The sequence below is a fragment of the Aedes aegypti genome, chromosome 2 (genome assembly GCF_002204515.2).
Source record: "Aedes aegypti strain LVP_AGWG chromosome 2, AaegL5.0 Primary Assembly, whole genome shotgun sequence".
Lineage (NCBI taxonomy): Eukaryota > Metazoa > Arthropoda > Insecta > Diptera > Culicidae > Aedes > Aedes aegypti.
In genome coordinates this window covers 19544550-19570632 of record NC_035108.1, presented here as the reverse complement: position 1 = coordinate 19570632, position 26083 = coordinate 19544550, and the positions used below count along the sequence as shown (strand labels likewise).

General features: G+C 40.3%; 1 protein-coding gene across 7 annotated transcripts in view; it reads right to left on the bottom strand.

Annotated features, from left to right (window-relative positions):
* Positions 1-10561: 10561 nt before the first annotated feature.
* LOC5579397 overlaps positions 10562-26083 on the bottom strand; it is a 135426-nt gene continuing 119904 nt past the window's right edge. For all 7 annotated transcript variants that reach the window (XM_021840102.1, XM_021840101.1, XM_021840103.1 and 4 more), the window contains 4 exons: positions 18842-18974; positions 12046-12869; positions 11710-11982; positions 10562-11645 (listed from right to left, as the gene is read on the bottom strand). In XM_021840102.1, coding sequence (XP_021695794.1) covers positions 11267-11645; positions 11710-11982; positions 12046-12869; positions 18842-18974 — 1609 coding nt within the window. In that variant the 3' untranslated portion in view covers positions 10562-11266. The remainder of the gene's footprint in view (positions 11646-11709; positions 11983-12045; positions 12870-18841; positions 18975-26083) is intronic.

The following is a 26083-nucleotide window of genomic DNA, read 5'->3' as shown; positions in this document are numbered from 1 at the left end:
TAACCCCGAAAATGATCAAATACCTCCTTCTTTTGATTGCTTATCGTTCTTTCTATTCACCACCTAGCCACTGAAAACTATTCCAGCACCTATTTGAACTGCTCCACTCTTCGGGGAAACGGGTCATTCGGGGAAATGGCATTCGGGGAAACGGGTCATTCGGGGAACTGGCATTCGGGGAACCGACATTCGGGGAAACGACATTCGGGGAAAAGTAACACAATCGGTTTAGAGCGTGTTGCAAAAAGGAAAGACAATGCTTTGCAATCAGTCAGTATATCAAAAGATCTTCCAAGCAAGTAAAACTGAAAACGCTCTACTGCCCATACGATAGCCAGCGCCTCCTTTTCCGTCTGACAATATCTACGCTCAGTTTCGGTCAGGGATTTGGAGGCGAAGCTTACCACGCGATGTTCGTTATCCTCGTTATATTGGACCAGCAGCGCTCCAAGACCATGAGGGCTAGCATCTGCAAATAACCGCTGTTCGGTCTTCTAATCTGTAAAATCCTAAATTTTGAACATTGGTCATTGCTGCCTTTATCATGGAAAAAGAATCAGCTTGATCCTTCGACCATTCAAACTTAGCATCTTTTATCAGCAATTTTCGCAGCGGTTGGTCTATAGTTGCCAAATTCGGAATAAACTTATTCATATAGTTGGCTAGACCAAGGAAACTGCGTAACTCTTGCTCGTTTTGGGGTTCCCGAAATGATAACAAAGCTTAGACTTTTGTTTCAGATGGACTTATGCCTTTTTCGCTGATTCGGTGTCCCAGGAACTCAAGTTCGGTAACTCTAAATAAACATTTTGCCCAATTGAGAGCAACATTACGACTTTTGAACCGGGACAACACCTGAAACAATCGTATTTTTCAATTAGGTTCTATTCTATTCTTAATAAATTAGCTCAACTGAATCAATCCAAACCGATTTTATTCAATCAACACTTCTTATTACATTACCTCATTCAAACGAGCATCATGCTCCTCCATGTCTTTCCCTTCGATGATGACGTCATCCAAGTACCAAGCTACTCCTTCGCATCCGGTAAGAATTTCGTCCATCGCTTTTTGAAAGAGCTCTGGGGCCGTTACCAATCCGAATGGCATGCGTTTGAATCGAAACAAACCTCGCCCTGTGATGAACGTTGTAATGTCTTTCGATTCGTCAGCCAATTCGATTTGCAAGAAGGCTTCTTTAATGTCCAGTTTGCTCCAGATTGTACCCCGACCAAGTCGTGCAATATGATCTTCTACTACTGGCATGGGATGGTGCTCTCGCAAGACCGCCTCATTCACTCGACGAAGGTCGAGACACAGTCGAACATCCCCATTAGCTTTTCCTACTACGACAAGTGGGGACACCCAGCTCGTAGGACCTTCTTTCGGTTCAATAATATCGCGTTGTAGTAGCTGATCCAATTTCCTGTTAACGGCTGTTTCCAGAGGCAAAGGCAGTCGGCGCATAGGTTGAAACACTGGTGCAACATCGGGGTCGACATTAATGGTAGCTTTTATGCCCTTGATTGCAGTAAACGGTGCCACTGTAGCATTTACCCGATTAATGTCCAGTCCTACTTTGAGGATGCCAAGCTGTTTGGCGGTCGTGTCGCCAAGGAGGCAACGCTGTCCACTTTCGACCACCAGAAACTCCGCTTGAATTTGGCATTTTCCAACCTGTATTTCCGCGACAAAAGAGCCCAAAATCTTCAGCGGCTCATTGCTTCCGTACCCTTTAAGAATTCTTGTACTTCCTTTGGTGGAAGACATCACCTGTACCCGTTCCTGCTTTAAATTGTTCCAAGAAGCGTTACTGATCAAATTGGCATCGGCGCCCGAGTCGACCAACATCTCTAATTTGACGCCGCCGACGATGCATGGTACAACGTTACACTCGTTGCCGGAATAAAAGGCATAATATACCTTGTCCTGTCCATTCTCATCCTTGACACCTCCGCCATCGGTCGAAATCGGTTGCTCATCCTCTACTGCTCGAATCTGCTTATTCACGTGTCCAGAGAAAGGTGTTTGTTTCCGTTTACGGCATAATCTCTCGAAATGTCCAAAGATTTGACAATTTCTACACTGCTTTCCGCGAGCTGGACACACCGGCGATGCAGCCACATGTCCTACTCTACCACAATTGTAGCACGCTTTATCTCGAATCGGCTTGAAATTGGTTGACACATCCTTCGGTTTAGTGGATCGATCGTGCTTATACTGTCCCACACGACAAATCTTATGGGGTGTCTCGTTCGAACTTATCTCCTCGATCTGCTGATCCACGCCTTCCAGTGAGATTCCCAGGGCTTCGATATCAGCAAATGGCAAATCTTTGAGCAGAATTCTTCTACGCACTTCGTTTGAAATGCAGCCTTCTACCACCGCGTCTGTGAGGTAGATCTCCGTCAAAATGGTACCAATTTCATATCCATACCGATCGAAACCACACTCCGAAGCTTGTTGTTTCAATCGAATCATGTAATCGGCAAATCTCTCTCCCGATTTCTGCTTGAGCTGTCGTAGCTTTCGACGTTCGGAGGTGGTTTGATGACGAGGCTCGAAAAATGCGTCCAGTTTGTCAACTGCTACGTCATACCACTTTGGAATGAGTGATACCACCGGCATATGATCCCGATCTTTCAGGTTCTTAAACACGGTCTGCAGTGCTGGTCCACCAAGATGCAATAATTTCGCCTTCATAACCTGTTGGTCAGTTACACCATATGCTGCGAAATAGCATTCTAATGACTCCTTCCAGGACCTCCACTCTTTGGCAAGTTTGTTCGTCTCGATTTGGTTACACCTGAACGGTGGCACTGGCCGTGATTCTTCCATCTGAAATGGAACCAAACACAAACATTATCAACACTTTTCCATTTATTCCTTATTTCAATTAAATAATTGCTCCACAAAATTTCGCCGATCGTTTGAACCACATCATTTTCTCCAAATCTTCATAATTACCTTTGTTTTTTGCAAATTTAATCCCACCAAGTCGCCAGGTTGTAGAAACGCGTCCTCTTCTGACCAGTGTCGTCCGATTTCTCCCTTCGCTGTGCTTTGTTCATTGTCTTCCGTTTTCGTTCTTACTAATACAATCTCATGAGAATCAAGGTAGATAATAATAAGGTAGTGTATAATAAGATACTCTTATATTCAAAGATACGAGGTGATAAATGTGTGTATGTATAATATACTACAGATACCCACGCAATCAGAACGGCGTTGAAATTATTGATCGGTTGAATGTCGTGCCATACATTAGAAACGGCAAGCTAATTATATGAAATGACATATCTAAGATGAATTTTGGACAAAATTTTGCTATTAAAAAACTGACATATATGCGTTCAACAGAGTAGCATCAGTGTTTGACTTTCATCTTGTTGTACATTCAATCCACCGTACTTTCACGGAAATACTCACTCAAAGACTTGTTTGACTGTTGTTACTTGTTTTGATATAACATATCTACTAAGTTACTAGCCATCATTGGGCTTACATATCTTATTCTATAGATACAGTCGCGCATGCATGTGAACATCACTTTTATTAGGAACCAATTTGTGACCACTAGTCGCGATAGCAACACCACCATTACTTAGAGCAAATATACGACCACCAGTCAAGTTAACAACATCAATAGCAGTTACTATGAACAAGTATGCGACCACCAGTCGCGGTAGCAAGTGTACACCACCATTGCAAAGAACAAATATACGACCACCAGTCGAGCTTACAACATCAATAATACTTGCTAGGAACAAGTATACGACCACCAGTCGAGTGAACAACATCAATAGCAGTTACTATGAACAAGTATGCGACCACCAGTCGCGGTAGCAAGTGTACACCACCATTGCATAGAACAAATATGCGACCTCCAGTCGCGCTAGCAATATCAATAACATTGATTGCTAGAAACAAGTATGCGACCACCAGTCGAGTTAATAACATATTAATTGCAACCATCTGTCGCGTTAAAGGCAACCAAATACCAAACCAAATGCAACCACCAATCGCGGCAATAATATTTTTTTTAATTGTAACCACCAGTCACGTGAGGGACATTTTTTTTTTTTGCATTGCATACACCAATTGTATTAAGGGCATTTTTTCATAGCAACCACCAGTCGAGTCGCGTTAAGGATATTTTTTTTCAAACATGTTATTATTTTTTTTAACATGGCATTTATTTAGAAATAATAATGAATTAAGTAGATTTGAATAGTTTGGATCTCACCGGTTATCGACACAAACTTCACAAATTTCACCGATTCAGTATGATTCACACTTAACTTGTTCGTTAAACATTACGGGATACACAATGTACTGAAGCAAATAGGAAAGAAAACAATCATGTGCATTATAGGTCAAATTTGACCAAAACATCAATAATACTGAATCGATTAAAATTCGATTCGTCCTTTGTATCGATTTTATTCAAATCGATTCGATTTCTTCACTCGTAAGCAAATTTACAAGAACAACGACTCAAAATAAGATCAAATTCCTTGGATTAGGATTTCATGTTGTTTCAACATCAAAAAATCGATTAATTGGAACGAAAAATCTACTTTTGGAACACCAATTCAAAATCGCCCATGGTTAGGAATATTTGCATACACTTACATTAATTTTTCACTCTATTTTATTTTATTGAAATTATTTTGTTTTTTATTTGAAAGCAGGAGAGATAAGATATAGAAATGTGTGTATCATCACAGAAGAAACGATGAAATGATCACATACAACCAAAGCGAAGTTTTATTATTATTTATATAGAAATTTGAACAGTTGATAAATGTTACGGGAGTTTTTTTTTTCGATTGAAATTACTAATTGATAAGTTATACAAATTGATTAATATTCATGAAAACCACTAATAACTTTAACACTTCACTTCTCTTTTGCAAAAATCACATTATTTTACAAATTATACTTAATTATACGATATTTTTTTATACACGTTTTGTACGGATATGTTCAATTGACTTCTGCAAAAAAATAGTTCAGTTCCTAACGTTATTCTTTTTTCCGTTCAACCTATGCAGAAAATAGGTCCCTGATAAAAGCAGAATGCGCACTTCATAACTTTGATCAATCAGCTCGAAATGATCATAATCTTTGAATCGGATAAAATAGATGAAACACTTTCTATTACATTCAAATATTTCCATCGAAGCAATCTGTTTGAATTCAAATGCAAAACAAAATATTCACTTCAAAGCCTGCATCGCGCAACTCAAATAGTTGAGGTGCTGCTGGTGTTCAATAAGAGCAACAACAAGAACAGAGAGAAACATTGCTGCTTCAGCGAGTAGTGAAGCGGCTAATGCATATTAATGTCATATTTCCTCTTCAATCAGTTTTCTATTATTCATAGAAAATACCACATTGCTCTTTACTTACAGATGCCTTTTTATCAGATTCAAACTTCACTCCACAATCACTCTGAATACATATTTTCACACGCAGTTTAAGAAGCACTCGACACAAACACATTTCCTAGTGGACACTCCCGCTTGCTATCGAATCCAGGCTCTCCAGGAAAAACGAAAATTTATTTAAAACTCCTGGCAGGATCACCAAATGTGAAGCTCAGAATCGTTGTTGGCAATCGGGAGCACCACGAAGAACCTTGCATTCCATTCTGACATTACTATAGGAGTGAGGCGTCGAAGTTGTGCCATGCCTACTAGATCGTTTGATGTCCGATCCGATGTTACATTCTCGGAGTTCTTTCAACAGGCTTTTGATTGTCAACCATCATAACAGGGTTGGAAGACAAGATCTATGACAATGTTCATTCAGTACCACACAATATTGTATACTCATTCTGTAGGAAATTTCTTGACGCATTCAGTCAAGAAATTTCTTTTCTTTTCTTGAGCGAAACAGCATACCTAGCTTTAAGCCTGAATCACTGCTGAAAAATAATATTTTAGTCTATCCTGATGCATGGAAAATTCCTGCAAGGAATCGATCAAGAAAGCGCTTTTTTCTGATCGCAGTATGCAGTTGAAAATAAATTTCAGTTGAAACGGGAGTCGCTGTAAAAATATTTCCGCGCTAGGAATTGGCGAGAAATTTCTTTAGCAATTTCTTTTTTTTTTTTGTATGGTATTCAGTTGGAGCTGCCTGACAGCTTAACTTGTCAAGGCTGAACTCTCGGTCTGGCTTTTGCCAAGTTTCCCCTCTACCAGGACCAATACTCAGACGGACTAGGCAACGGCGCCCACATGAACACTGTTTTTTTATTAGTATTGTGACGTGGTAGTTTTTTGAAAAGTACCCATATTCCCTTGCTTCTGAGAAAAGCAATATGAACATCAGCAGCTCCATTAGAATTTATTTGAAATAGTAGTGTAGAATCTGTTTGAAATAGTAGTGCATTACTAATACTGTCTAGTCGAAATGGTTTTGAATAATTTGTCATTCAAGTGCTATTCTGATTACTATTGTCTTTTACGTAAGATTAGAGTTTTAAATGTCAAGTGTCGTCAGGTCTTAACAAAATTAGGCTGTTTAGTAGTAGTTCTAGTTATTTTCATTTTTTGTTGTTAAAAGTATTTATTGGTCATTACGTTCATATATCCTTAAAGAAAAAAGTCGCTTTCCTTGTCTGTTCAACAATTTTTCGAAACTAGCAAGTGTACCCTAATGATCGATCTCAGCGTCTTACTTTCCATAGTCATTTTTATAGTGAATATTGAAGAGTAAAGTTACCTTAGGCTTCTATTACAGTCTCCTACAAGATTCACTTTTCGGTGGCAAATGCAATGCTTCACAACGCCTACTTTCTACTTGTAAATTTTGCGAAAATGAAGCTGGAATTAGATTATTTATACCGCTGTTACAAAAGAGGTATTTCTTATTATGGCAATGTAAAAACCATATTAAAATAATTTTGTCGCCACTTATTTCTACTCAGTGAATCTACTAGTCATTTTCCTAAGAGTTCCTAAGTATTCCCTACGTCGTATATGATAACGATGTATCTAGGTAGCTAATAGTAAGAGTGGCTACGGATCATTCTGGTTAGCAAAAGGCAAACTGAACGTCACCAATAGTATTAATGTCCACTTCGAATAGATTAATTATTTGAAATGGGCATCAATTCTATCAATGACACAGAATGTCCGTTGGATCACATCCGAGATATTATTGCGTCTATGCCATATGAATTATGACGCGGCTTTAAGCAAAAAATGCCAAAATGTGATACCACCACTACAGGTTACGCCTTTGGTTTCCATCATATGGGCTAATGGATTATGCCCTCCCATCGCGGCAAGGTCGCATAACCAAGGGGAGGGTTCTTTAGCGTTTTCTTTTTAGCAGAAAATTAGGCTTCAGTATTATATAATCCGCGAGCATTGTTTCTTATGACACCAGATAAGCTGGCTATGTCTTCATTGTCAGTTATGGTTCATAGTATAAAAGTAAAACACAAGATACTGTCCGACTATAAAGATATTACAAAAAACATATGTTACAAATGTAATGCATTTATCATTCAATAACGTATTAAAATATATTAATATTAATGTCTGAATAGACATGAGGGCCATGAGTAACAACAAACAGAAAAAAAAACATATATTTGGAGCTGTTTGGTACAATTCACTGGTCGCACAGGTTCATCGATACTAAGCTGTAAGTTAAGGTTTACCATAATGCATCCATGAATAACTGATTTTATTTCGTTTGCAGAAGGTTTTGTTAGAGAAATGCACAACCGTAACTGGCATCTAGGGTCCAAATGCAATTGCAAACCTGGAGACGACGCTAAAAGAACTGAACTCAATCTCGGATTATTGCGCCGAGCCACAGCAGACAGCAGGGTAACGTTTGAAATTACTAATTATGTACACAATATTATCTAAATATTATTCAATAAATAAAGCATTCAACTCAATTCTCAATTTGTTTTTCATTCATAGATGATCAGAAGAGCAAACAAAACAAAAAATCCAAAAGCGAGTCATTTGTTGCCGCACATAAAATGTAAAAGTAAATATATATATGAATTCAATTGAATTCACCCTTCTATTGAGTGTGCACCGCATGTAAAAATGAAGGGTTGCTGAATCTGGTTCTACCTGCATCATTATTAGAATTTATGTGCAAAGCTTGATTGCAAAAATCTATGGGTGCCGCACATGTAAACCACGACATAAAAATTAACAAGGCAGGCTCTTTACTGATGTAAATATCAAGTTTGATTGTAAACATGTGACGTCACTCCTATCGTACCATATACTTTTCGGACCACTAGATCATTTTTTTTCGCAAATTTGTTCGAGGTGGATAGGAATGACGTCGTCAAGTAGCTGTCAGTTTTCGGAATATATCACCTTCTTAATATAGTACACCGTGATGTAAACTAGATGGGGATTATTCTCATTGTAGAGAATTATTTACGTAATTTTGAAAGAATTCTTGTAAAGAAGTTCCTTTTTCAGTTGATGTTTCAGTAGATCAAGTCGAAGTTGTCGAAGTTTTTAAGGGATATCCATGCAAGTGTTTTTTAAAAAAATTGGGGTATGAACTTTTTGAAAAATTCTTAGAAGTGTTCTTGGGGGTATTTACAAAAAAATATTGATCCTCCTTTAAAAAAAAAACAACTCACTTTTAGAAAATTCTGTTTTTTTTTTCGAGAACAATTCAGTTTGAAACTTTAACCCGTATAGGCCTGAGTGAAAGCAAAAATACTGAAACCCTCACCGCTCAGCGAATTCTTAACGGATTCAAATGATTTTTTGTCAGTTCACTGGCCCACATATATAGTTTCTGAAAGTGGCCATAGGAACTCGGATATATTCATGTGGCCGGAGTTATTCCGGTGGGTCACTGGCTCAAGTCGGGTAAAAAAGGGATATTTTTCGGAACATGCCAAGTTACCTTTACTTATTTGCAATGACAATCGTTTTAATTTGCATAAATCATTAAGATCTGATACCGTGGTGCATCAATACCCGGACACTTAAGGCGCCACAAATGTCGTAACTTCAATATGAGCGTGTTGTTTTAGAAAATCCTCAATGTAATATTGCTTCATAGATTGTTTCAAGCCAGATCTTCATAAAAGTTACGTATTTTATGATAAAAATCTTGATTTTTACACAAAAATCAATGAAATATTGAAGCATGTCTTGTCTTTATATCCGGAATAACACGTTCGTAATAATAGTGGTTTGATTACCTGAGCTGAAGCACACGTAGCTTGAACTGCATTAGATGCGGCTCGAACAGCTATTAAATACAATTTACTCAATAATCATTTGCATTCTGAATACTCACTACACTTTCCATAGTTGTTCTTCAAGTTTTCACTTATTTTTTCTTTCGGGAATCTCACTCACACTAGTAAAAAGGGAGTCCATTACGCGATGTCCGGATCTGAAAACATTGGCTCATAATCCCGGACAGTCTTTTACATACCGATAAATATATATTTTAAACATATTCAATGATAGTGGAGTCATAGAACTTCCAAAATATCGCTTTTTTGATCAGTTTTGAATAAAACATTCTATAAAGATATATTGCACTAACTTTTACTTCAAACAAACGTAGTTCACGCGTTCATCGATCGTTCAACTCGAGTTGAAGTTAAATCGCGACGAAATGAGGTCCAACATGAACAAATTATTTGTTTTTATTCTTGTTAATTATTTGACAGTGCTTACTAGATCAGAAATGAATGTAAAATGATCAGCATTGTTCATATAAAAGGGGTGAATAAAAACCAAACATTTCATTACTTAATTATAACTGTAATTAATTAATATAACTAAAGTGTCCGGATATCGGTACCGTCCGGATATTGATTCACCACGATTGATGGCCACGGTGTGGCCATTCGGACGTAATGTCCGGAAGAACCGACTGTAGATATTTTGGATACTTAACCGTTTCAAGTGTCGAAAAGTAGAAATCAAACATAATTGTGCTCTAAAATGCATTCCCATAAGTTTGGCACAGTTGTTCAGATACAAATTGGCCACAGTATCATAAGTTTGAGGCGTCCCGGGAATTAATCAAATGCAAAACTCATAGTTATCCATTTCAATCGTTTCTCAAAAGGTTTACACTGATGCGATTTTCTAAAAATTCCGTCATGCAGTGGCCACATTATACACAATTCCGGAAATTATCTGTGACTTGAAATTTGCCTACTATCAGGGGCACAAACGTACAGTACCCTTCTCACCTGACCTGACCCAGTGATACACCGGAATAACTCCAGCCACAAGAATATTTCCGCGTTCCTCTGTCCACTTCTAGAAACTAGAAATGTGTGCCAGTATACTAACAAAATATCATTTGAATCCATTACGAATTCGCTGAGCGGTGAGAGATTTGGAATGTTTGCTTCCACTCAGGCCTATACGGGTTAAAAAAACTATTGCAGAAATCTCTGAAAGAGTTGCATATGGCTTCTCTAAGGGTTCCATCCCTGAAGAAATTTTTGAGTCTTTGTGCCTAGCATTCAATGGAAACTTAACATGACGTGATATAATTGGGTGACAATAAAACTCCTACGAAACCATTTGAATCATAAGGTACGTATATTTATTCAAACCTTACACGAACTTGATGTAATGACACAGATTTTATGGCGAAACTAGTACTATCTCGTCGTATGTAGTTCATTTTGTTCAATAAATACAAATTGGTAACAATAGTCAAAAAATTTACAAACTAACATGTATCAAATTGGTACACCCGTTATGTAATATTTAAGTGGATCGAATTTATTAATACAAAATTACTTGAACGCTACTAGGTTTTCCAAGTGCGAAAGGCATATTAAGTATGCAAGATATTATTTTAATTAGGGTACACTAAAAATGAGATGTGTTCTTAGATTTTCTTCTGTTGTGCGTTTAACTTTTGGAAGCTTGCACCCGGTTAATGGTGACCTCACACAAATGTATAATTGCTCACCGGTATAAAAAAGCTTCAATGCTAATGTAAAAAAAAGCATGGCGCATGTGCCAGTTTGTATGCAACATCCAGCTTGTCTTGTGAAGCTGTCTCTAGAGGAGTTATTTTTCTTGTGAATGAAGGCATCTTGTCTCAGGTCTGAGTGGATTTTTGTTTTTGCTAGATTAGTAAAGTGCGTTCAAATATATATTATGTACAGAGTTTAACGTTTCCTAAGGCTTCAATCGAGACCTGACAGTTGCGTGAATTTGTATGTAATGTATCTTCAACGTGTGCTCAAATGAAAGTTAGCTTTTAAATATATACTCTAAATGCATCGTTTTGGGACGTTAGCCATGAACTGACCCAGGACGTTACCCCTCGGGTAGTACGTGCACACTACTATGACTTTGCCGCTGCGCGTTTGTCCAACGCCCACACCCAGCTCTTTGGTACCTTTCCAGACCATCTGGGTGAACTGACCGCCTTTGATCACTCCCCGAGGTTCCTGATTGAAGGCGTACTGCTTCACCTCTTCGTACCAGGATCGGCAGACGTCTTTGGCGCTGGGTTTGGCGTGTCTATCCGAAGACCAGAGACAATACAGGTTCTCACCATACTTTGAGTTCTGTCTGTAGGTAAACCGATCGTCTCGTGCCAGTATTTCCGCCCACTGTTGCGCGTCACGAACTAGTTCTTTGTGCAAACTAAAAGAAAAGATTAGAGCATTAGTATGTATTATGCTAGATTGGAAAACACTGTCAGACATACACTAGATCGGGAGCGCCATGCCTCCGGCGATGCTCGTTGTGAAACCGAAGCATCGTTTGTGAAAACTCATCGAACTGATCTGGATCGTTTTCGTCCACTATCCGGACGTGCTTCTCAACCTTGATGGTTGTAGTTTTGCCATTCTCACTAGCGGATTTGTCTACGATTATCTTTGGTATCTCGAATCCTCCCGGAGGAGGAACATTCTTTGCAAAACTACCGATGTAGTTCCCCGGAGGATCATAGTTAGCCACCACGAATACCTGGCCGGACCTGGAAGACAAAAATACAAAGATTGATTAGCATTTCAAAACTTCTGTACGCATAAAAGCTTACCGATTCCGCGCGACTCCAATGCCCAGTTCTCGACTGTCCTTCCATACGACCTGCGTAAAGTGGCCAGTCTTTAGCGTGGCCGGCTCTTTTCCGTACACGTGCGTGGACTCCTCGCTGTACCAATTCTCCACCGGCTCCCGGCCGGTAATCACCACCGTAGCGTTAGGTGAGCTCCACGAGCAGAAAATGTTCTCTCCGTACTGGGAATTACTGCGGTGCACAAGAACCCCTCGTGCAGCAATAACCTTGGCCCATTCTTCCGCGTACCTGCACAGTCTCTTGTTCAGCTTCAGAGGTAAAACACCGTGCTTGCTGCGGTACTCATTGTGAGCTTTCAGACACTCCAGTTCAAAGTCGTTGAACAGCGACCGCCGAAGGGAGCTTTGCGAAGCCGACAAGGACGGAGACTTGTGCCGCAGGTTACTGATGGAGGGACTCTTGGAACATCGCGTCGGCTTCGGAGTAGAAGACACGAACTCATTACGATTGTTATTGCACCGATCCAGCGATTTGTGGCGCTGCTGATCTTTCAGAATTGAATGGCTAGCGACCGCGGTAGTCGTGGTACAGTTGTTGTTCCGATCGCTCTTAATAGTGGAAGTCGTCGATGCACTCTGCTGCTCCAGTTCAGTCGTTGTGGTGAGAACCGTTCGGAGCGGACTTATCGATAGCCGAGGAGATCCCATCAACTTGCTGGTGGAAAGCGATTTAGTCATATCGTTTCCGGTGAGGTCAAATTTCTCCTTGAAGACCACGGTCCGATCCGGCTTGTGACCCTTGTACGTCTGAATCGTTTCCATCGTTATGACTTCGCATAGTGGGTCCTGTAAGAAGAAGCGAAAAGTAATCAGTCTATAAAGTGTGCATAGTTGGGAATTCAGAAATCCTTTTTGTCTAAAAATAAATATTTTCCAACAGATGTAGGAGATGGAATCACCGCTAGCGTATGATGGCTCACCAATGTAAAATGTCCGAAAAAACTTGAAACTAGAGCTACAGCTCTAAACCTCTGATAAAGGTGGATTATTGTAATAGCTATGACTGTGGTAATCATGTAAAGAACAGACGGACAAAACTGTATCATGTTAGTGATAAGGAGGCAGTCCATCTGTTAAGCACGATGTAGGTAGTGCAATCCTGATTAGCTATCCTATTGAAGACGCTTGGCACTTGAGAACTTTGAGTGAACACGCGCGTGTTGGGTTCTTGGTTCATGAACTGCGGAGTGTCGGCGTGACCGTGGCAGCTACCCAGAAAATACGATGACCCACAACCGAAGAACGCGAATTCCTTCATTAAAGTAACACAGCGGCGGCGACAGAGCCGAATGTGGAGTTGGCTTTAAAGTTATTGGGAAACAGATGAGGCGAGTTATTCGGTAGAAACCGGTAAGTGACCGAAACTACGCGTTGAGAATGAAGGGCAAGTTCTTCAACTACATCCTGATCAGCATTCAGTCTGATGCGCCAATGATCGATAAGCCCGATGACATGAAGGATGACTTCTATGAAAGCCTAGATAAGGCCTATGAAGAGTGACCAAAACAACATGTAAAGATAGTCATCGGTGATGCAAATGCGCAGATCGGGAAAGAAGACTTCTGCCGACCTATCATAGGGACAGAAAGCCTCCATTCCGCTACCAATGAAAATGGTTTGCGGCTTGTGGCAATCAGCAATACTTGAAGACATCCAAGTGGCGTCTGCTCTCAAATAGACGGTTTACCGGTTTCCAGTCAGCCCATGGGGAGGTGGCCTAGGACGTGGCTGGGGTTAAATACAGGGCTCTGTTGAATTCCTACAAAACCCACAGGTCCTCAAGCACGTCTCCGTACAAGCGAGCCGTACCGCTTTCAAAGTACTTTAGCCCATCACCAGGAGCACCTTAGGATCCAGGCCAGCGAGATCCTGGCTATCGAAGACTGGCAGCATAAGAACATGGACACGACTACGGACCACGTATAGGAACGACGCTACAGAGCTGCCAGCCGTGCTATTCTACACCCTTAGTAAGGATGGATGACATCTCCCTTAAACGGCAAGTGGGTTAATGGTACGGTTGCCCCCGATCCTCTAAAACCTTGACAGTCCTCTAAGTCCGTTCTAAACCCGCCACCTTAACCGGTGGAAGTAGGCTCAGTTGAACCTTTCCTAACCTGCGCCGATCTGGCTCTGAACTTGGCAGCCCATAAGGGTCAACCCTAGCATGTGACGCCAAGCTTGCCAACATCACCATGGGATCACGAAGGCGACTTAAAGGTGGACCCACTAAAATGCAGAATTTCCAAAGCAATGCGGATACAATGGAGTTCAATACAGCAGGAGTAGAGGGCGCGAGCACGTTCCAGAAAAGCGAAAAGTTTCTACGATCACCACTGTATAGCACGGAGAATACACCGTCGTATAACAGTAGCTCGAAGCAATGTGAGACATAAGGACTACAAGGAGGATTAGGGATTCAGTGTCTAGTGTACCCACAGAAATCAAGCAACAACGCTGCTTAAGGAGGGTAACAACCTGAAAACTCGAGGTTGACGGAGGTGAAGAATAAGGTCGATGAGTTCATCTATTTCGTCCAGGACCGGCACTATGTGCATACCGAGATCAAGAGCAAGCTGACGAGCATCATATCCTCTGTGAACGCTGCCATGAACGAGCAGAAGGCGCTAAAGATGAGAGTAGAGCTTGCCGAAAAAGCACTGAAACAAGCAGCGGCTGACAAGCTTAGGACCCCGAAGGTACGAGGTGACAAACCTACTAAAAAAGCGAGACATGATTCTCTGGAAAAGAGAAAGTCCAGGAACGGGAAGGGCGCGAACGAAGGCGGATGGCCAGGCTTGATAATTCTCCTCATCATCAGAGTTCGGTGGCATACTCTAGAGCAGCTTACTGCCTTTGCCTCTTTACAAGGAAGCGAAATATGCTAAGCATTTTTTTCTATCTTTATTAACGAGATTTTTAGCCCTGGGCTAGTTCATCTCGGGACCAACGGCTTTACTTCCCTTCCGAAGGAAGTCGTCACTATAACTTTTTCGTTATAAGCGACTATCTCGGGGATGGGATTCGATCCCAGGTCGGCGTGAGAGGCATGTGTTCTAACCTCTACACCAGGACCGTCCCCATAAATGCTAAGCAGAGAGGCAACGAAAATTGAGCGAGGAAGATGCAGCACAAAACACACCGGAGTAAAATTCCATCAAAAAAGATTGCCATCACAACTCCCTGAGGACTGACTTGTTCGGGCGGGACGCTCATGAGTTCTTTTGAAGCGTGAGTAAAGGTGAGCATCGCAACAAGAGAAAGAGAGTACCTGAAAAAATCCTCACATTTTATGCACTCTCACTCGAATCTGTGTTGAAATTTTTTAGTTCAATTTTTTCTTCTCAGAAAAACGACGAAATTGCTTCCTCTCTGCATCGCAAAGGAGTTTTTAGCAAGCCTACGGATAACAAACCTTCGTCAACGCCAAAGGTAAAAAATAAACAGAAAAAGAAAGTGGAGAAGCAAAGAACGTGAAGAAGAAAGCGAAGAGAGAAAAGTTAAAGACGATCCGAACCTGAAGGCCCTCGGAGAAAACGTAGTTAGAACGCGTTGCACCCAGCAAGGAGAGATGCTGTTTAAGCTGAAGAGTGACCCAGTGATCGAGAGCTTGGCCTATCAGGAGCTAGTCGCGAAATCTTTGACGAACGAGGCGGACGTTAGAGCACTTATTCAGGAAGCAGTTGTTGGGTGCAGGTATCTGGACGAGATAACAACCGTGGACGAGGTGAGTTAGGAGCTGCGAAAGCAATTCAGCTTTGGAGAGCAGGCCATGGCAATCGGTCTGAGGAAGTCGTACGACGACACACTGTCAGCGACGATTCGGCACCGGCGATGCTTCAAATGCGTCGACTTCGGACACCCAGCGGCGAGCTGTAAATGTGTAGACAGAACCGAACGGAGCAATAAATGTGGAGAAAGAGGTAAATTTGGGAGACTGCAAGAATCGACCAAAGTACTGGCTCTGCTCACCGGAGTAAAGAAACACCCATTCGACGGGCAGCTTCATATCATCCTGAATCACTGCACAGCAACTGTTGTGGCAGTCGACAATTGAAACTAAGGGCGACGTTGCGATAATAGCTGAATTGTATCGAGTACCACTCAATAATGCCAATTGGGTGGCGAATAGTACAGGTGCTGCGGCGATACAAGTGACGGATAAGTTTCCTATCCAGGAAGTGGTTGCCAGCTCAAACGCGGGGTTCACGATCGCCAAAATCAACGGGATCTACTTTTGCAGCTGCTACGCACCTCCAAGGTGGATGCTCGAAGAATTTAGTAGGATGTTGGAGGAGTTGACGGACGAGCTAGTTGGTCGGAAACCAGTGCTGATTGGGAGTGACATGGACCGTGGAGTGGGGTAGCAGGATATCAAAGATGACAACCTACTGGAGGCTCTAGCAAAGCTAGACGTACGATTGTTCAACAAAGGCACCGTTAGCACATTTCGGAAAGACGAACGGGAGTCGACCATCGACCTAACATTCTGTAGCCCATCACTGGCGAGCAACATGAACTGGAGGGTAAGCGAAATGTATACCCATAGCGATCACCAGGCGACACGCTACAGAATTGGCCAGCAGAACACTGCGGCAGTGCAGAGGAACACAATTGGCGATCGGCAGTGGAAGACGAAGGCTTTCGACAAAGATTTTTTCGTTAAGGCACTTCGCACCCACAGCGATGCCCTGAACTTGGATGCGGTAGGGCTGACAACAGCGATTGCAAGGGCATGTGATACAACGATATCACGAAAAATGGATCCCCGTAACGATCGACGTCCCGTGTACTGGTGGAACGAGGCCCTCACTTCCCAGATATATGGAAGATCCAGAACCTGGTGTTATTACCGAAGCCAGGAAAACCACCCGGTGATCCCTCATCATATAAGCCTATATGCTTGCTGGATACACTGGGCAATCTCTTGGGACGGTCATTCTAAACAGGGTGGCTAAATATATGGAAAGCGAGAACGTAGTATCAAAAAGGCAGTTCGGATTCCGGAAAGAAAAGTCTACGGTAGACGCAATTAGGACGGTCATGGAGAGGGCCGAGAAGGCATCGAAGGAAAAACGAAGAAGAAATCGTTACTGCACCGTAGTTCAATTGCGTCAGTTGGCAGGCCATTGGCACAGCGCTGCATAGATTGCGGGTTCCTGACTATCTGTGCCAGATTCTGGAGAGCTACTTCAAGAATCGGGTGTTGGTGTGGCCAGAGTTCCGTAAGGGTCAATCCTGCGTTCGACGCTGTGGTCGGAATTGCTGATGACGTCGTCCTAACAGTAATAGGCGAAACGCTCGGTCGAGAACTGGATGAAAGGAGTCAAGCTAAAGATAGCCCACCACAAAATGAAGATGCTTGTACTCAACAATCGCAAAGCAGTTCAACGCGCTGAGATTACCGTCGGAGGACATGTCATAGCATCACAACGGTTGTGTAGACACCTGGGCGTGATGATAAACGATCGGCTAAACTTCAACAGCCTCGTCGACTATGCATGTGAGAAGGCGGCAAAGGCGGCAAAGGCGACCAACGCACTTATAAGGATCATGCCGGACCATCAGTGCGGACGTCTCCCCAACAGGTACTGATGACAACCTTCAACGCCGGGGAAAGCCAAGTGGAGAAGGAAGCAAGCAGGGAAGAAGAAGATGAACGACGGAAGGAGACAGAGAAGCGGAGGAAGATGAAAAGGCAGTCTGCACTGCATGCAAGACAATGACAAGACATGGCAGACTGCGCAGAGTACAAGAGCACAGAGCGGGAAAACGTCAAGAACCTAATAGAAGTGGAGATATACATCAACTACCTCCTTCGTCGGCGAATACCAAGCTGGTTTTCGTGAAGGCCGCTCGACAACGGATAAGATGATATACTTGTTAATGATCCTAGATAAATTCCGGGAGTATAACCTGCAGATTCACCATCTGTTTATTGGTTTTAAGGCGGCGTAGTGTACAGTGATAAGAAATGAGCTGTGACAGATTATGTTTGAACATGGTTTTCTGGTGAAACAAGTTAGGCTGGTACGTGCAATAATGGAAAGTTTGAAATCAATTTTTGGGATTGCAGATGAGGTGTCAAACTCGTTGGTGACGGATTGAAGCAAGGAGCACTTTCAAATTTACTGTTAAACACTTTACTCGGCGGTGCTATTAGAAGATCTTGTATCACACGGAAGATGAACTTATTGCAATCGATCGCAGGTCAGTGGAGAAGGCCTTCGTGTCTCTGAAGAGGGAAACAGCGAGGATAAGCCGGATCATTAATTCTACCAAAACAAAGAACTTGTTTGCAGGTAGAGATATAAGTAGGCTTAGCAGTGTTGGTGCTGAGGTAGTGTTTGAAGGAGATGTATTTGTAGTTTCTTCATGTGGAAACACTTGTAACATGTGACTATGACGTTTCCCATTAAGTGAAAAGACGTGTTGCAGCCTCGAATACAACCTTTTACAATTTACGTAATCAGTTTTGGTCGCTCAACTTGCAAATGGTAACAAAAATTGCCCTACATAGAAAATTCATGGCTGTATGTAGCAGAAGAAGACATGGTTATTTTAAACATATGGGGCAACAGAAGAAAATCACTCAAGACCGACAAAGATAGAGCTCTATAATACGCCCGGCATTGACGTGATACTTCGCTGTTGCCATCAAGGTATCAAGGTATGTATTCCTACAAAACTAAAAATAAAGATATTTTTCCAGGATTCCATCAATTATTTCTCTTGAAGTTCTTCATTGCAAGACTTACCTTTTGACTGCCCTTGTGATTAATGACACGTTGATCGGTTTTCCGCACCATAACTACCCGAGATAGCGAACCACAGTCGTGCGACGAGCCAGCCGTCGCCAACTGCGTGATGTCCTTGATGGTTCTCGTTGGTCTGGAAAAATGTACACAAAGGAAGAAAAACGGTATCAATACTCCGATTGCAAATGACAAACATCAGCCCAAAATCTCACGACAAAATTTACGACATCAGTTGTCATTCAAATTTTAATGATTCATCCCTATTCAAAATCGCTTCGAAAACTGACTTGTCTAACGAGTGTAAAGGATAAGACAACTTCTAAAAGCAGTGCCAAACGTGACTACCAAGAAAGTAAGTTGTTCATCGCAATTTTCACTGTCACGAAAAGTGAATCCGAATAGGGGTGGTGCCTATACAGTTCCCTGTGACACATGCTGAACCATACTACAATTTTTCACCCAGTCTAATAACCACCCCAGAAATATTCAAGAAACAAGCCCATGTTTGTTTGACCCGCAGCCGTAAAGACTTGGCTTTTCATGTGTCAACATACGATATAAACACAATATAAACGTTAAACGACAAGTTGAAAGCGCTTTGCCTAACAAGGGAAATGGTTCCGCAGAGTGACATTTCTGCTTGTCATCAAACATGTCATTGTGAACGACAATGAGCATAGGTAAGGGGAAGTATCAAAATCCTGCAAGAAGCGAACATGCAAAAGTCGAAAATCCATTATAATAAAGACATCAAAAATAATAATTACAGTCAACTCACCCTTTCCATCAGTTGAACTACTACTGGAACAAATTGTGTAAATCACCATATTGAAAATTAAAGCTAAAATTTTACAAATGGACTTCACAATACTTTCGTTGAACAAAACACAATACATATGTACATTGAAAATATACGTTTTAACCCAAACTGTATGGTTTCAAGTACTTTACGCTACAGACGAATAATGCGGTTTAGAATCAAAGACAAGTAAAAATACCAAAATAGCTACTTAGATAGCTACCAAGAGATAAACAAAAGCCAAAGGAAAACCCCCAGCCTAACGACTTCCATTTGTTTGACATAAGCAAATAGCACATCGCCGAAACACACTATCAACCGATCAAATATTTGCAGTTGCTTCTTGGTGCTGTTGACACGTTGTTATGTTTCGTAAGCTCAACAGCCGGCTCCGAACACTTGACACTTAATCAACTATCAGTCTCACCCCGGAGAACATTCTGCCCTTGTGCACTTATGGGATATCCATGAATTTTAAACGATCTCCATAATACATATGCCTACAAATTGCGACACGAAACGGAGCAAATTCGAGACCCTTCAGCTCACTAGATACAATCGTTATTCTGTTACCGTAAAACGGGGTGACTATGATAAGGTTGGTAATTCCTGTTGGTCCACAGATATCTGCGGTTGATCAGAAATTGCAACAATTTCTGTGCAGACAGAGCGGACCAAGTGTCAAAAAGCAAACAATTGACTTCTTAATTCCTTAATTAGTATCATTTCAATTATTCCTTTTATTATTTATAATCTAGGTGTTCAGTGTTAGAAAACACACTAGTTTGTAAAAACTAAACTTTTATTAGCATTTTGTTAACAACATGTTATGCATCATCCATTCCTCTCCCTTCCCCTCATTGGTCGGCATTCTAACGTGGCAGGTGCCATTATCGCTTAAAAATTTAAGATCACCAGCATTTCTTATACAGATGGTGTATGTTTGTTTCAAGCAGTCATGTGGTTGGTTCCTTGTGTAAATGCAGCTGATCTGGCGATACTGAAGTAGCAACCACGGGCGGCCAATCAAGCTCAAGCTCAGTTTCCAGATGCTACAGGTCTTTATTGTGTTTTCCAGCTATGTGCACAAAATATGTCACGTTCCAAGGGGGGAAGGGGGTTAGGCATGACAAGCCACAAAATTTTTTTGGAGGACTCATACAAAAAGCATAACAAGAAGGGGAGGGGTTGAAAAAGTCCCAATTTAGCGTGACATAATTTGTGTACCTTCCCTAGGGACTATCATAAACACAATTCAGACTGAAGTTTTTTTGAACTCGTTTTGAAACAGCAGATTCATCATAAACATGTGGCACAAGGTATCTAGAAGGGAGGTAGTCCAATGTATCAGATTTCCCATTCCGCCATTTTGAAACACTAAGTGACAGCTGGCAAGTTTGTTTTGATTGTAAACTAACACTTCATGGAAACAAAGCCCCATAAAAAATATTCTTCGACAAAGTTCGCTTATCAAGCACATATTTTGATTGGTTTTTGGTTTGGTTTGATAAATTCTTTTGTGTGATTCAGGAATATCAGATGCCGGGCATCAGAAACGGAATATAGGATATTATAGAACTGGGTACTGCGAACTGACTCACTATGATTGTCAAGCGGGAGCCTGATTGCCGGAGCCAAACATTCAAGATGGGGGTTATGTGGCTTGTGAGAGAATTATGAGGAAGTATTTTAATCTCAAAGATGAAAATTATATTTATATTTGTGAGCGATGAATTAAATGGAAACATTCGAGATACTGACGCCATCGGTGGCTCTGAAATTTATTCATCAGAATCGTTACTTTCCATATTGTTTGGTTTGATGGATGGAATTGAGTTTATACATCTTATTAGCTCATTTTCTTGGTTATTTTCCTATGCACACTTTGCGAAAGTCATGCGAGCTAGAACGCAATCCAGTTCTCCAGAGAAGAATCAGAGAGCGGAATTCTATAAACAGATAATTTGTAATGACGTTTGAGGGACTAATACGACAAACCCAATTCGTCACAAGAAACATGTTTCAAGTTTAGCTCGAAAATGAAAAGGGGTTCAGTTCGCAGTACCGAGTTATAGCATGTTCATTTTTCTCCCACAGGGTACACATTACAGGCAATTCCTTGCCAACTTTTCAAGTTACTTGTAACACCGTACAGTTCATGCTTTGTCTATCCAAACATGAAAATATATGGCTCTCAATAAGATCATCTTCTACTGCGATTCATAACACCAAAATACCGGGTACCTCCGTTGGTTTCTAAATCTAAACGCTTTTTTATTTGTACCCCGCTTATTTGCACATCATTCAAATTAAAAAGGGTTCGAACGTCATTCAGCTAGGATAAAAGCACCGGTTTTGGCCAGCCTAAGAGAAAATGTCAGTAAAAACTGAATGGGAAACCGTATTTATAAAACAAATATGTCAAATGCAAGCTTTCAATCCATATTTTATGTGTAAAATATCAAAACTGAGCCAAAACCATTTTTTCGCTTTGAAAATCCCGTTGGTCAATATAGGCCAACGGAACCAGTTTCGGCCAGAGATTTAATTTTGGTTCCTAAATTGGCCAATTGCAATGATTTCTTATGAGAGTGGCCAAATTAAGAGTGCCCTGGCCTAGTAAGGTGTATGGGAGTTAAAATTATAAGGAAAATTAATTGTTTTTCTTATGTTTTGAATCAATTTGGACAAGTAAATGAATGTACCGTAATCCGGGGTATCATTGATCAGCGGGGTAACATTGATCGGAATGACCCATCTCATAAAAAGTTCGCATTATCATTTATTGATGGAACATTTCCAAATCATAAATGGTGCTTCTCTTTCTTGTATTCATCAGCTGATAAAAGTGAATTTTTGAGAAAATTGCGTTTACCTTATGCGTAAATTTGGCAACTTTTCGAAACAATGATTTCAATGATTAAGGATGACACTACCAAACATTAATGTCTCACATAAGTTCTGTAAATGATATGAGCAAGGAAAATGCGGTTGTTACTAAAAACGGCATCGCCGAAAACGATTCCGTTGTCAAAACTTTCATAAGTATGTTCATTTAGGCAACATTACCGAATTACTGTTAAGAATGTAACTTTCCCTTAGAAATTTGCCTACCTTTAGGCGTATTCGGTGGTTCGAGATGTTTTTAATTTTAAAATAACTCAAAAAGTAAATGACTTGTAAGCATTTAGCCTTCATATTCGGCTTCAGGGGCTATGATTTTAGTAGGTAATGATATTTTCAATATTACCGAACGTTGTTTACATAGGTGATCAATGTTACCCCCATATCAGCTAAATCAAAAAATCACTTAAAACATTTTTTTAACATGCTTAAACCTTTCACAAAACAAAATAAAGTATATAGTCACGAGCTATGGGTGCCAGTACTTGTTTTAAAAATATAAAATTTGCAACTATTGCATTTTCGAACCAAATATTCAAGAAATATTCAAAAAAATGATCAATGTTACCCCGGATTACGGTAGCTCTATCATATGAATGTGATCTACTGCACACAAAAGGTTTCATGCTGATTGGCTATGTAAAACGGTGTATAATCCACTATGGCTACAACTGGCGTATGGCCAAAACCGGTGCTTCTACCCTAATGAAACAAAGTAAATTGAAATGGAATGCTGTGAAATTGAACGCAAGTTTAAATTGAGGGGTCTATTTTGTAATTCTAGCGAATTCACGTGACTCGTCTGTAGTCATTGTTGATCGAAGTAAGCATGCATATTTCAGATGTCACCCGTCGACTCCCATAGTAATCCAGTCACATAGAGTGGCAACTGTCGATAAACTCGAGTGACAGAGCCAAGTCGAGCGAAATTTTTGGTCGACAATGATTCCAGTCGAGTCGTTTTTGATCGACAAACAACAACGTATTTACCATATAATGAAAAACATTGTACACAAGCCTGCCAGCTAGCCAGCTCGCCAGCTGTCACTTCTGCCTCCCTCACAGAGTACTTCATCCCGCACCCACTGACTGCTAAGATTGATGTACCTCCCTTCAAGATACCTTGATGTAGCACTTTCGTTAGTCAACGGTGACTAAGATGATTTTAATGGAAAATTTAGCGGTCTGTAGCTCTGGATTTTTCCGGAACCATATTATTTCTTGCCACGCGTAATATCCACATAACGTTTGAGGTAGAGTAAGGTAAGGCAACAGTTTTAGCTCAATTCTAAATAAATATTATAAACGTCATGGTGTTTCGATTGCTATTCAAGTAAGATACTCCAAAAACTTTAGAAAACCGATTGAAATTTAGAAAAGTTATGACTATTTGTTGTTTTCTAACGTGAAACTTGTAACTTTCTAGCAAACTTTCACTGCATGGAACAAAGTGAAATTGAAATATTTTCAGCATAAGATCTATACTATCCTAATGATTCTTCAAGATGTATTAGTTTTTTCCATAAACGTTTGGAAACCATTTTTGACCAATAGTGGGCAAAAGTTCGAATCAGCGGAGCAAAAGTTGGAGTCATACATTATTTAATAAAAAACTTTGCAAATAGCATTGAACCAACATCTTCTTCTTGCCATTACGTCCTCACTGGGACAGAGCGTGCTTCTCGGCTTTTGGAGATAATCATGCGCAATTTCCCCAGTAAAATTCAGACATCTTTAGGAAATTTCTCTATAATTTCTAGAATAATTCCTGAAGAAATCTGTGCCACAATCACTGCAGTAATTGCTGAAAAATTTCTCTGGTTGAAATCTGGACTAATATTTTAGACGGAAATTCGTGAAAATCCCTGGCGAAAACAATTGTTGAAATTTCGAAGATGTTCTTAACGAGAATATTTTAAGAAAATTATGATAAAATCATTGGATACATTCCTTGAACGCTTATGATTGATATTCTTGAAAAATTTCTGAAAGAATCTTTGAAGGAATTCATGATGAATATCTGAAGTAACTCCTATGTTTACCATTAGAAAAAATCTTCGTTGAATTTATGAGGGTGTAAAAGGAAATTCTTAGGAAGTCTGTGAAAATCACAAAATAAACTCCTGAAGAAATAAGTCGAGTTTAATTGGTAAAATAGTTTTAGCAAACCTTGGACAAATTTATCGATCTTGAAGGCATTTCTTACTTCAATAATTTCAAAATCAATCCCGACTCAAAAACACAAAATTAAGAAAATGTCCAAACTTTCTTAGAATACATCATAAAAGTTTTAATGAATCATTGTTTTCCAACGCTACTACCCCAGCTAATATTTTCAATTCTATGGCAATTATTGGAAGTCATCTCGATCATTTTCAGTAAACTAATGTGTTTCTGAACAAGAATTAAGAAAAGAAGAACTGTTGGCTCATTCATTGATATTGTTTCCATTAAACTACTACAACAACATATCAACATACCAACATAAGTTCCATCACTTTAGTCATAATTCTACAAAAGCTATTTGTTCAATGTTAATTTGAATGGTCGGTTCTACATTAGCGTCTAACATTTAGACGGCGTTCACCTCAATTTTGAGGGCCCTGAAATTGAACTCCACACCGGGCAAAATGAATTCAATGTTGAAACAAGAGAATCAATTAAAATTTATTCGTTAATTAAAAAAAAAATAATTATGGACTCATAATAATGTTTGTCATGTTTGTTTCAACCAGTGGCGCGGGAAGTGGGTAGGACAGGTAGGACATGTACTACGCACAAAAATACCTTGGTAGGACAGTCAAAAGATTGTCCTACCCGTGATTCACCAAACAAAAAAAAACAAGGATCTTAAGATTAATTAACCCATTACGCGTAGTAAAGATGGACAAATTATGGGTGAAATTATGAAAAAATCCACGTGCTCGGCTGGGATTTGAACCCAGGACTCTTGTATGCTAGACGAGCTCTTGTATGCTAGACGAGCGCTTAAATAGAATAAACGAGTAACTATGAAAAGATCAATTTACCAAGTAAGAAACACATATGTTTATTTGTCTAGTTTTTTCAACATAAGCCGTTTGTATAAGCCTATTCTGAGATAATAAATTTGAAAGTACACCTAAACTGCTGCAAATCGCAAGTAAGTACCATCAAATACCACCAAATATTCTAAAACTTCCAGGAGATTGGAACATGTTTCGATCTCAATGAAACTTTCATAATTTGCTTTTCCCTCCGTTACCTTTTCAAAAAAAATATTAATATGACTAAGGAACGATTCTTTTCTGTGCTACACGATGCGAAATGCGTTTATTTTTCATTATGGGACAATTGGGTGTTTTTTCCTAATTTTACTGAACAAAAAGTGATATCTCGTTAGTGCAGCTGAAAGATCATTAAAAGATATAATGTAAACTGATATCAACTCAATTTTGACCAAAATGTAGAAGGGACTGACTTGCGATTCACGGCAGTAAACTTTAGTCAATAATTTTCAGTAATTAACGTTTAGCATGATCTACAATACCTTCAATGAT